Source organism: Orbicella faveolata, unplaced genomic scaffold, assembly GCF_042242905.1.
Source record: "Orbicella faveolata isolate gen_17 unplaced genomic scaffold, um_ofav_v1 contig_2, whole genome shotgun sequence".
NCBI lineage: Eukaryota > Metazoa > Cnidaria > Anthozoa > Scleractinia > Merulinidae > Orbicella > Orbicella faveolata.
The window spans coordinates 27,212,303-27,224,838 of record NW_028301547.1 but is presented as its reverse complement, the minus strand read 5'-3'; the positions used below and the strand labels follow the sequence as shown (position 1 = coordinate 27,224,838).

Genomic DNA, 12,536 nt, shown 5'->3' with positions numbered 1-12,536 from the left:
CCCAAGTTGGTCGACGGTAACGACATCCTGTTTACCACGGACTGGATCATGAAATACCCTTCTGGTGCGTTAAAGTTTGGTAGGGCTCACTATGACCCTAACGATCTCCGAACTGTGGTTGAGTACATTGATAGTGTTGGTTTCATGAAAAGTATGGTGACATTTTTCGAGCAGCGGCGCATCTCGAATTACCAAGGACCCCATCTCGGTAGCAGCTATACAGCATCCGATGGAAAGAGAATATACGTGAAATTTCGTTGGGATGGAGACGATCTACTGACGGATAACAAAGCGACACACGTACGCTCCAATGGCTCGCCAGCATTGAAGATCAATAAGATGTTGGCCTTAAAGATAGGATGGTTGAAGGGGAGAGGCCCTGAAAATTATGACTTGGGACCCAATTTACGTCAAGAGTTTTTTACAGACACTGTACCCAACTTAGAAACGATGACACACGATCTGAAAAACGGCAGGGGTGAGCCTCTGTTTTGGTTGATAACAGAAGACCTTTTTCATCTGAGCGTTACTTGTGATTGGCGCTTCACGAATCTCAACAAAGCCTTTCAAAACGTGGTGGGTTCGACATCACGTTCCTTGTTCATCTATTCCGACGTGGGAGGAAGTTCAATGATTGGAAATCAAGTCACAGATCTATTAAGAGAGGTCAATTACCGACGCACAGGGGATGGAAGTCACTATTTTGAACCGCTCCACGTTTAATATATTCCGTTGCGCAAGGCCCAGTTGGACATTATTGAGACGCAAGTGTCGGGGACAACAGGTGAACTGACCGAATTTGGTGAAGGAAACACTATTCTCACCCTTCACCATAAACGAACATGAAAGGTGGAAGTTTAACGCGATTCAAACCTGACCCACAAGACGGAGGTGGCTTTGTTCAAGAATTGCTGAAGGCGAGTGTCAGGGGATGTCTGAAAGGGTAAAAAAGCGATCGCGGCGTTCGAGATCGCATTCGAAAGGCGAAATAGGGTGCAACACGGAACGCTAAACAAGCAGTGAAACGTAAAGCTTACGAAGTCCTAGATAGAAACATCAAGCAGAAATTCAACGACTTCTTCGGCGACTAATGAATCCCATCTACTCCAGAAGCTCGAGACTCGTCAAATCTAGAAAAGGGTTGTCAACGTCACGTCGTGAAGGGTTCTCAAAAAGCTCCAAACGTCAACGAAAGGTACAAAAAGGCGGATGGATTGGCCCTGAGGTCAGTAAACCTGTTGGCTACGATTGGGATCACATCTTAGCGAGAAGACAAAGAAGAAGAAGAAGAAGAAGAAGAAGAAGAAGAAGAAAACGACGGATACCTTGATGGACGGTGGGTTGTTACATCCGGGTTCCAAATCAATCCTGAATCCTCAACTGAACCTGTTCACCGTTCCACCCACTGATCTCAGTATGTCCAGTTTTCGCATCGTACCCATTTAGACCTACACGACAGGCATCAACCCCGTGGAATTCCAAGTGGATCCTCAGGAAGATTACGTAGACCTCAGTCGAAGTTTCTTTGAGATTGAGTTGGTACTCAAACTGGCGAATGGTGATAACGTTGTGGCGGCCACGAGACTCTGGCCCACGAACAATTTGGCCCACACTTTGTTCAAACAGATCAGTGTGAGACTCAATGGTACCTTGATCAGTCCTCAAACCGACACCTATCATTACAAAGAATACCTGGAAACATTGCTCAACTACAACAGAGATGATGGAGAAACCGTGCTAAAACCTCAAGGTTGGTACAATGCCCTGGACTTTCCAACTCCATTGACTGTGAACAACACAAACACGGAAGGAGACGGACATGAGGCTTTCCAAGCATTGTCCTCCAACCAACAAGCTTCAGTGCAACTCATGAAAGCAGAACAAGGCAATTACACGGATGGAAAACGACACGTGCTAAGGTTCACATCCCACATCGAGGTGTTCCACTTGAACAAATTGTTGGTACCTGGCGTGCAGATTGGAATCCAGATGTACTTTAATTCTCCCAATTTGTTCTTGAATGGTGTGAATGTAGCTGGAAGATTGACGCACGAAGAGGTCAAAGTAAGAATGTACCTGTGTCAAGTAAGGCTCAACCTCAGCGTCTACCGAGAGTTGATGACGAAAATGAACGTCAACAGAACCATAGTGGCTTACCCGACGGTAAGAAGTGAAATTAGGACCTTCAACATGCAAGAGAACCAGCAAAGATACGAGTGCAACAATTTATTTCAAGGCAGAATTCCTAACAGAGTCATCGTTGGACTCGTGCTTTCAGAAGCCTTCAATGGTACTGTGGCACGTGACCCATTCTGTTTTCAAAAGTGTGGTGTGAGTAACATCAGGCAACTGGTCAGAGGAGAAGAGTACCCTTACGAGACCCTGGAACTAGTGCACAACGACGGTACCCAAGATCTGAGAGGTTGCTATCGGTTCTTACAAGCTACAGGATGTTTGTGCAAACATCAAGGTAACATTGTCAGAAGCGAAGACTGGGGTCAAGGCAAGAACTGCACACTGTTTGTATTTGACAATGCAGCCAACGGATGTTTGGACAGTCCGGTGTTGAACCCCAAGCAGTCAGGAGAGTTACAGATTGTACTGAACTTCGGTGTCCCACCAGGTAACAACATCACAGTCATCTTGTACGGAGAGTTTGAGAGCCACTTGGAAATAGACAAGAACAAAGCCGTGTTGTACGACATTTACCAACGCTAATGGAGAAAGTACCCCTGAATAAGGTACAACTGGATCATTTGGCGACAGCGGATGCCATCTTGAAACCCTACTTTTACGGGACGGTGGCTTGCGATCGATTACCACGTCGACCAATCAAGAAAGAACCTCGTGGGTACATTGTAAACACAGATCCACGTGATAGACCGGGCCGACACTGGCTGGCGCTTTGGACCCATAGTGGGAATGTGTGCGAGATGATGGACAGCTACGCCCTACCTTTGGAGTCTTACGAGACAATAGAGCTCCTGCAAGACTGGTTAGAAAGTCAATGGAAATATGTGATTTACAATGGACAGTCTCTGCAATCGATTTACAGTAAAAGTTGTGGTGATTAAGCCTTGTTCTATTTAAAAGACAGAGCGAGAGGTCAAAGCATGAACGAGTTCTTGAGGCGTTTCTCGAAACATGATTATGTAGACAATGATCACAAAGTAGGCCAGATGTTAAAGAAGCTGGTCGAGAAAGAGTTAGAATGGGATAAAGTGTGTAAAGTGAAACATCACCAAGACACTTCTCGTTGCGGTGTGAGACATTTAGTGTAATGATTGTTGGTTTGACATTAAAATACGATTGAAAACATGTTCTGTGTGATGATCTTGTAGTACAATGGTTAGTATTCTCGACTGTCACTTGATTCCTCGCAGGGTCAATTTTTCCATGTGGTAACAAAAGCTGCCTGCCCATGCCCCTTTGGTCATTTGGACTCATGGAACGACGCAAAGCTTTTCGATTTCATACCCCTTCCAGTCTGTTGGTGGTAGGTCCTTCAGGGTGTGGCAAGACGGTGTTCACCACCAAACTTTTACTGAACAACCTCGATTTGTTTCTTACCCCACCCTCCCAAATACATTATTGCTACGGGGTGTGGCAAGACGGGTTTCAACCCATGAAAAAACAGGGGGTCAAGTTTCACGAAGGCGTTCCTGACACAGATCAATTGAAAACGTGGTTTCCTAAAGGCGGATTACTTGTACTGGACGATCTAATGGCTGAAGGAGGAAACGATAAACGGGTTTTGGATCTGTTCACCAAACATTCTCACCATCAGAACGTTTTACCTGTGCCAAGACATGTTTCCGCCAGAGAAATATGCCAAGAGTATTTCCAGAAACGCCCACTACATCGTTGCCTTCAAGAATCCACGAGATCAATTAGGTATGAGAAATTTATTGTTACAGGCGTTTCCCACTCAATGGCAAGTTTTGCAAGACACGTTTCAACGTTTGACAGAACGTCCGTTCGGATACATGGTCTTGGATTTACATCCTGGCAGTTTGGACGATCAAAGGATTCTCAGCCATCTTTTAAAGGACGAAGGATGTATGCGATGTCACAAATTCATCGAGACGTCGTGATGAGTCCTTCCCAAGATTCAATCACTACCGTATCTCTAAGGAACGGATTCAAGAAAAGCGCCCAGTTGGTAAACAAAGATTTGCTGTACCGATTGGATGGGTTATTTTCCTTTTACCACCGTCAGTGGTGGTGTCATCGCCAGATGTTTTACCACTTTAAGTGGTGCCACGGTTGTTTGAACGCTTTGGCATTGATCACCGTGGCAGCAGGCATCGTCGTAGGATCCGTCTTGGAAAATAGTCTCCTGATTGCCTGTTTATCCGCCGCTGGAACTGTGATTAAGGGGTGGAACGACTTCAAAAAGTTTTCGTTCAAACGCGACATGTGTCGCTTTGCCTACACACTTACGACAAAGCTTTGATCGAATTGAGAACCTACGTGCGAGGACTTCCGATGGAGGAGTTTGACGGATTCTTGATCAAGATGCAAACCTTGGATGACAAAATCACTGATTTCACACCCCCTGTATCTGACAAGTGTGTGCAAGAGTACGAAAAACGATTTCGCTACGACCACGTCGACAAAAGCGGGAGCACTGACGTGTGAGTGGTTGTATGTGTCATGAAGAGCAAACGAACAGTTCGTAGAAAACCAAGGAGACGAAGGAAGGCACAAAAAGGGGGATTGTTACCATTGGCAGCTCTCATTCTAGCTTTAGTAGCAGCAGGCAAGGCGGCGGCTCTAGGAGGAATCTCTGGTGCAGCTGGTTACGGTGTGAAAAAAGGTTTGGAAGCTGCTTCACGTAAACGTCGACGATGAAAAATAAATCAAAGACCAAGAAAAGAAGTAAACAGCAAGGTGGAGCACTGGCACGACGTAAACATCGATTGGTAGACAAGATCGCCAAAGGAGCCAGTATGTTCTTATCGGGACCCTCACCTACCTTTGCTACGCTGGCATTGAAATTAGCGGGTCAGGCAGCAAAAGGAATCAGAGACAATGTGAATCACTATAACAAGAGACAACGTGGTGATGCACTGTTTACTGTTCTCAAGAATGCAGCCAAGATCGGGTACAAGCTCGGAAAGGACAAACGGTATAAGAGAATGGGTGTAAAGGGTGTCACAGGCAGTTACAACAGACGTCCTGCACCTTGGGAAGTATGATTCGATTACGCAGGCAACGCCCTTTGTTGGAGGCTATTCTCAAAGAAGCTAATCGGAACAGGAGACAGGAGATGTTAGAACAGGCTAATGCAGATCAAATCAACGCCGTGAGCGAAATGGTTCTCAATCTACTACGAAACAGAATTCCCGTTCAGCCAATCACTATGGCGAAACTGCATCGCTATAAGACAACGCTACGCGAGGTGGGGAAACGCAGAAACTCAGTCAAGAGGCGAAGAGAACATCTCAAAGAACAAAAAGGTAGCGGATTCTGGTAAGGTTTGAACGGCGTGTTCCAAGCATGTCGATGTTAAACACCCGAGATGCCCACGGTTATCTACTGCAAGGTTACGACTTCGTCCCCAAACCCAAAGACACGTTGAGCGAATTGGTCAAGTTATTAAAACAAGCCAACGAAAGAGTGGAACAATTGAAAGACAATGTGCAGTACTGGAAGAGGAAGTACGAAAACCTCAATCAAGAGTATTTAGCTTTTAAGTTTGAGGACTTGTGTGAAAGGTGTCATACTATCAGAGACACTACAGCACCCGGAGATACTATTACTCTGTGTACGAATTGCAGTCGAGATAAAGACACAACAGCCCGTTTGACGCTCAAACTCGAGAAGAAAAAGACTGAACTCCGTTACTGGCAAGACAGCTACGAAACGCTACTCCAACAACATTTCGAGAATGACAGAAGAAGTCATGATGGTACCCACGAAAGAGTTTGACCAATTGGCTCAGTAATACAAAGGAGAAATCACCGACAATGCCTTGTTGAACAAAGCGGGACGTTTGGCCGCCGAAGGTCACGTGATACTCCGCGATAAATCGATTCCAGATTCGATTGCCATCAAGAAAATTAAACCTCTAGCTCGTCAAAGAGGTCGTTTAACCAAACGTATCAGACATATTGGTCCTTTGTCGAGCAATAGTGCTGATGTCGGCGAAGAGGCAGTATAGGAGGAAGGAGCCTAGGTGAAAGGTCCGTTGGAAACCATGTTCAAACAATTGATTAAGAACGCTTCTCTAGGTACGAAGACACCGAAGATCAAGGAAGAAGCTACACCGTCTACGTCAGGTGTTAAAAAGAGGCCACCCGCTTCTAAAACACCCATTCCTCCGCCTGACTCGGAACTGGGAACGCTCCTAAGAAAAGCTGACATTCTCCTGGGTAAAGACAAGCGCAAAGGCAAGGGCAAACGTAAAAACGAGGCCGAACGTTTAAAACCTACAAGTGGTTGGGAAGACTGGGCCAAAGGAAAGAAACTGAGAAGAAATCTAAAACACGATTATGACTCGTACTAGCAAGACCCGACGTAGTACACGCATCAAGACCCGACGACTTATTAAGCAACGCGGGAGTGGTGTCGACATTCAGAAGTGGCTGAGCAAGGCGGGAATCGAATTTCACTGGCCTGGGTACCAGTGCATGGGACCTGGGACCAAATTGGCCAAGAGACTGAAACGAGGCGATCCAGGCATCAATCGTTTGGACAAGATCGCTAAACAACACGATATCGATTACAGTCACGCTAAGAATTTGCAAGACAAGTGGAAAGCGGATACAAAGATGATCAAGGCCATTGATAAGTTACCCGGCAGCAAAACAATGACGGAAAGGATTGTGAAGAGAATCATGCAGGCTAAGGAAAAGTTAAAGTTGTAATCAGTTTCTCCCTTTGGAGTTCGTGTTATTCAATAAACGTTATAAAAACTCTGACGCTTTGTGTTGATGCCTTGTTTTGTTTTTGTTTTGCTTTAATGCGTTAATGGAGAAAATACTTTTAGTCCGCATTAAATTTTGTTACTTGAAAATATCCTTATGTCTATAGTTATCGTTTTACAAAACATGTCGTTTTAGCACGGGAGTACAAGCTTTAAGTTAAAGCGATAACATCATTTGTTAACAGACAATTATTTTGGGTGTTTAAGTAAGTAAAACGAATAGCATTTTCAACTTCAATTAACTTTAGTCCCTGTGTGGTTTGATTTCTTTGCTCTCTACAAAAAACAAAGAGGTATTAATTTTTCATGCAAATTCAGCATTTCCAAGTTTCTTGCTTGGAGTTAAACAATGTCGTATAAGAGTCAAGCGTCGCGCATCGCGTCACTCCACATCTTTGTGTTTAGGACCACAGGACACTGTAAGTATCAATTTTGAAGTTGCATGAAATTTTTTGTGTGACCCTGGCGTGATTTGTGTCGCCATGGAAATCCGTGAGACCGATCCCAGTCCTCCGTCGAGGCTGGTGGGCTGTTTTCCAACATGGCTGACTTTCGTGGGCGACGCCATCTTGAATTCTTAACTCGGCTCCTGATTGGCTGAAATTTGTGGCGGCCATCTTGGATTTGGAAAGCAATAGCATCCATTGTTCTCCAAACAATAGCCTATTGTCTTTCTCAGCTCCTGATTGGTTACCGCTCATATAAGCGTCCATTACTACATTCCAGGTATGGAGATGTTTCTTCTCGACACCTGGAACAACCACGTGTATTCCGCTGGAAAAACTTGACACTTCCGGTTCAAATTCCCCACCCCACCAACTAACTGTCCCCTTCGTGCCATGTGGCACATAGGACCGCACCCACCCCACCCAACCCCACTAAGAAAAGTTTCAAATTCCCCAACCCAGCCAGGCAAGGATCAAATTCAGGATGGCAGGCACTTTAGAGGCTGAAACTTCGGTAAGTGGAAAGAGCCAATGTTTACTTGCTATAGGTGGAGACAAAAAAGTAAGCTCTTTGGAGTGACCTTCTCCTTAAAAGTTCGCTTTCGTTAGCGAATGGCTGAGAAACCGAAAGCTGTGTGATTTTCAGGTTTTAAAGCCTGAATAGTCAAATCAGTTGCTGGTCAATGGGTAGAAAATCACGGTCGCTGATCTTGCCTTTTTCAAGAAATAGTTGTTCTCCGCAGAGCAGGTAGAGTATGAACTACTATTGAAGAGTGACTGAACAAACGCTGTAAAATGTACAACCACCTCTCTCAAGAAATATTTTAAAAAGTATAATTCATTCGAAGGTATTGCATTCAGTTGTTAAACGCGTTTACTGGCCTACTATCATAACCTTTCACACCCTGGAATGACGCTTGCAAGGGAAAAACCCAACAGCGGCGCCCAAAACTGTAAATACGCGACTTGGCTAAATTTTACCACATTAGTTGATCACACAAGAAATCCTTGAATTGAAAATTGTTCAAAAGTAAATCTACAATCAAAATTGCGATTTAATTTCCCGTGGGGTCAACAGGAGTGCCTGAAATATCCTCGCTAAGTAGCTTGCACGCCTGCATTTAGGCAGGGCATTTGAGCGCAAGTTGGCCCAGGGGGGCGGGAATTTGAACGAGCCAATCTTCAAAAGTTCAAATGCCCGGGGGTTACCCGGGGCCTTGCCCGAGGGGATGTTGAAGGGTTGAATCGATTGACGCATAGACGAGTAACTAAACCGGCGATCTTCCAGTAAAACAGTTCAAAGCTATTTTTTCTTTTTGTTAATAGGTCAATCAAACGATTTTATTGCTGTTTCGCCTCTTACAAATATACAGGCACGGAAAATACGGAAAAGAACGTCCGAAGTTAATTATAATGTGTGAAGCTCCAATTGCTACAGGGAATTTATTTATTTATTTATTTATTTATTTATTTATTTATTTATTTATTTGTTCATCATTAATTCATTCATTCTCTTATTTAATTAGTTACTACTTCATATGTGCACACGTACTAATGAAGAACGCATACGAACTCAAACTCACTGGTATGAACTAATCGACCATTTCTTAGTCCAACCGTCTGTCGTAATCCGTAAAACTCTATTAAAGCAGCTAATTTTCAAATGCACGGCCAGGCTGATCATGAGGCCGTAAAAGAAACCTGACGCGGAAATACTTAATTTAACTAACAAGGAACTTTACTCGTAACGTGCTGTTCTCAAAGCATATACTTTGTCTTGTAGAAAACGTTACTTTGGTTACGATACAAATTAGTAGTTAAGCAGTAGGTTAAAAGAATCAAACGTATCAGCAAGCTAATTTTGTGCATGCTTAATTCAAATTACGGTGGCGAAGTTTATTTGTTATTTGTTAGTGCTATTTGCGAAACATTTAACCATCTGAGCGTCATTAAAGGCTGGTTTCCATATGATCGCAGACGATCGCGGATCGCGGATCACAGATCGCAAAAAGTTCTGCGATCGTCTGCGATCATATAGAAACACACTTCTGCGCTCGTCTGCGATCCTGCGATCGTGATCGCAGACGATCGCAGAAGATAGAACCATGTTCTATCTTTTGCGATCATCTGCGATCGTCTGCTATCGTCTGCGATCGTCTGCGATCCATTGCGATCGTGCGATCATATGGAAACCAAAGTTCTGCGATCTGCGATCGAAACGTATCCCATAATATTTTGAATTCCGACCCATGATTCAACGCTTCTTTGCAACAAAGCAACCGCTTATTTGTTGTAAACATGGCTGGCGTTGAACAAGGTAACGTTAGTAACGAGAAATTTATGGAGGAAGTTGCGCGATATCAGTGCATTTACCACCGTAACAGTAAAGATTTCAAAGACAAAGACAAAAAGGCTAACTGCCGGGAAAAAATCGGAGAGAAATTTAATTTATCGGCGGCTGAGGCGGAGGTCAAATTCCGCAACATAAGAACTGCGTATGGTCGTTATCTGAAGCGATTGAAAACGCTACCCTCTGGATCGGCGCGAGATCCAGTGCCAAGGGAGTTTTAAAATAGCTTGACTAAAAGAAGAAATAAATTTGCTTGCAGCAAAATTTCCTCCTCGACGTCCGCCATATTGTTTGCTGCGATTTTCCCGCCAGCACAACGCGCGTGTAATTTTGACAGTTCCGCTGTCTGAAAAGTATGCGATCGTCTGCGATTATATGGAAACAACTCTCTTTGCGATCGTCTGCGATCTGCGATTTGCGATGCGCGATCGTCTGCGATCGTCTGCGATGATATGGAAACCAGCCTTAAAATGCTTGCTCAGAAAAACCATCTGCGTTTTCTCTTGTAAGGGGGTGTCAAAGGTGGGACACCAATCACGCATCACGCTGAATTTTTCTATAAAATCACTTGTCACGGAGGATTTTTCACCAATCACGCGTCACGTAAAAAGTACATCGCCAATTTCACGTAATAAGTACATCGCCAATTTCACTTTCTCGACCCTAAAAGCGTCATTAAAAGAAGAACTCTGCCGATTCAACCACAAAAATGCATCGGCAAATATGTGACCTCTCACGCGAAAACGTTCCTTAAGGTATCCGTTCGAAGGGCTAAACGCACGGCAAGTGAACGGATAATTTAAATAACGATAATCAATTTACTTATTCCAAGATATCTTAAGACTGCTTGGTTCTACATGGGTTGATAACCACTGAATATAATAAGTAACGACTCTAGAAACGATTTAATGAAATGCAAACTGTGAAGGTAACATGGCCAGATTCATGAGACTTTGAAATACCCAGCAGGACATGGGTTCTAATTTCTGGTGACGTCATGGTGGTTGTGCTAATCAGATTACAAATCTGTCATTACCACACAATTTGTGGGTGTTTGTGGTGTATGAGCCGTTTAGCATTTTACAGAATAATTTAATGCGGTAAACCAGATCACCAACCATATATACCCCGGTTAAAAAAGTTAAAATAGTTAATATTACAACCACAGGATTCGCTGTTTAAGCATGGCGCGAAATTCGATCAAAGAACGGGTGGCGCGAACTAGAGCATGGCGGCAAATTAATGTTCTGTTCGCCTCTATCGATCAAATTCGCGGACCGTCGCTAGATTCGAGCCAAATTTGATTCGCCGTGTCGAGCGAATGGTGTCATAAACTCTCTGATACAAATGGCGGGTTCGTGTATCCACCGTGGTCATCGAAGTTTCAATCTTCGAGAAAGAAAGGCACAGTTATTGTTGCTACTCTATTCGGGATAGTTTCAAGAGCGGTACAAAGAAAGATTCTGGATGACAATGAAATACAGAATTTCAAGCGATCGAAGCAAGAGATGTTTTTCGGCGGAAATACGACTGCGTTAGCAGGCTAAGTGATAAACGGCTTTTTGTGAGACGCGCATGAGCAAAATTGCAAAACAGAAAAAAAGAAAAATATTTGGAAAAATAGGTCACATTTGTAAAAATGGGTCACACTTGTAATAATGGGTCACACTTCTAAAGATGGGTCACGCTTATAAAAATGGGTCACAGTTGTAAAAATGGGTCACACTGGTATAAATGGGTCACACTTGAAAATACGGGTCACACTTGAAAAAATGAGTTCCACTTGTAAAAACGGGTCACACTTGTAAAAATGAGTCACACTTGTGAAAAGGGGACAAACTAGTAAAAATGGGTCACACTTGTATAAATGAATCACACTTGTAAAAGTGAGTCACACTTTTAAAAACGGTCACACTTGTAAAAAAGTCACACTTGCAAAAATGGGTCACACTTGAAAAAGTCGGGTCACACTTGTAAAAATAGCTTACATTTATAAAAAATGGTTACACTTGTAAAAATGGGTCACACAGGTAGCAATGGGTCACACTTGTAAGAGTTCGTCACACTTGTAAAAATGGGTTACCCTTGTAAAAATGGGTCACACTTGTAAAAATGAGTTCCACTTGTAAAAATAAGTCACACTTGTAAAAATGGGTCAAACTTGTAAAAATGGGTCCCACTTGTCCAAATGGGTCACACTTGTAAAAATGGGTCATACTTGTACAAATGGGTCACGCTTGTACAAATGGGTCACACTTGTAAAACGGGGTCACACTTGTTTAAATGGATCACACTTGTAAAAATGGTTTACACTTGTAAAAATGGGTCACACTTTTAAAAATAGTCACACTTGTAAAAATGGGTCACACTTGGAAAAATGGGTCCCACTTGTCCAAGTGGGTCGCACTTGTAAAAATGCGTCACACTTGTACAAATGGCCATGAGCAAACTTGTAAAAATGTGTCATACTTGGAAAAATGGGTCACACTTTTAAAAATGGGTCACACTTGTGAAAATAAGTCACACTTGTTAAAATGCGTCACACTTGTAGAAATGCGTCACACTTATAGAAACGGGTCACAGTTGTAAAAATGGGTCACACTTTAAAAAGCGGGTCACACTTAATATTGATTATTAGGTATCAGCATAGGTGAGGTGTTATTAATTTTATTGAAAACTGTTTACAGATATCAAATTAACTTGTACATGTCCTGTCGAGAGGGTTTGCTGCAATATCTAAGCCAGTTGCACAATAAAGTCAGCAACTGAGAATTCAACAGTTGGTCCCAAATAGACACCTCGTCAATGG

At 43.3% G+C, this 12,536-nt stretch overlaps 1 protein-coding gene and 2 pseudogenes across 1 annotated transcript; all 3 read left to right on the top strand.

Annotated features, from left to right (window-relative positions):
* Positions 1–1,329: 1,329 nt before the first annotated feature.
* Positions 1,330–3,318, top strand: LOC149112651 (uncharacterized protein F54H12.2-like; annotated as a pseudogene).
* Positions 3,319–3,417: 99 nt separating this feature from the next.
* On the top strand, positions 3,418–4,094 carry LOC149112650 (uncharacterized; annotated as a pseudogene).
* Positions 4,095–4,200: 106 nt separating this feature from the next.
* Positions 4,201–5,621, top strand: LOC149112649 (uncharacterized). Its single transcript, XM_089289175.1, has one exon. The coding sequence runs from the start codon at positions 4,851–4,853 to the stop codon at positions 5,199–5,201; it is 351 nt and encodes a 116-aa protein (XP_089145301.1). The 5' UTR covers positions 4,201–4,850; the 3' UTR covers positions 5,202–5,621.
* The last annotated feature ends 6,915 nt before the right edge of the window (positions 5,622–12,536 follow it).

What these genes read in the sequence shown, in the direction of transcription:
- LOC149112649 (XM_089289175.1), top strand. Translation starts at nt 4,851, where the DNA reads ATGAAAAATAAATCAAAGACCAAGAAAAGAAGTAAACAGCAAGGTGGA.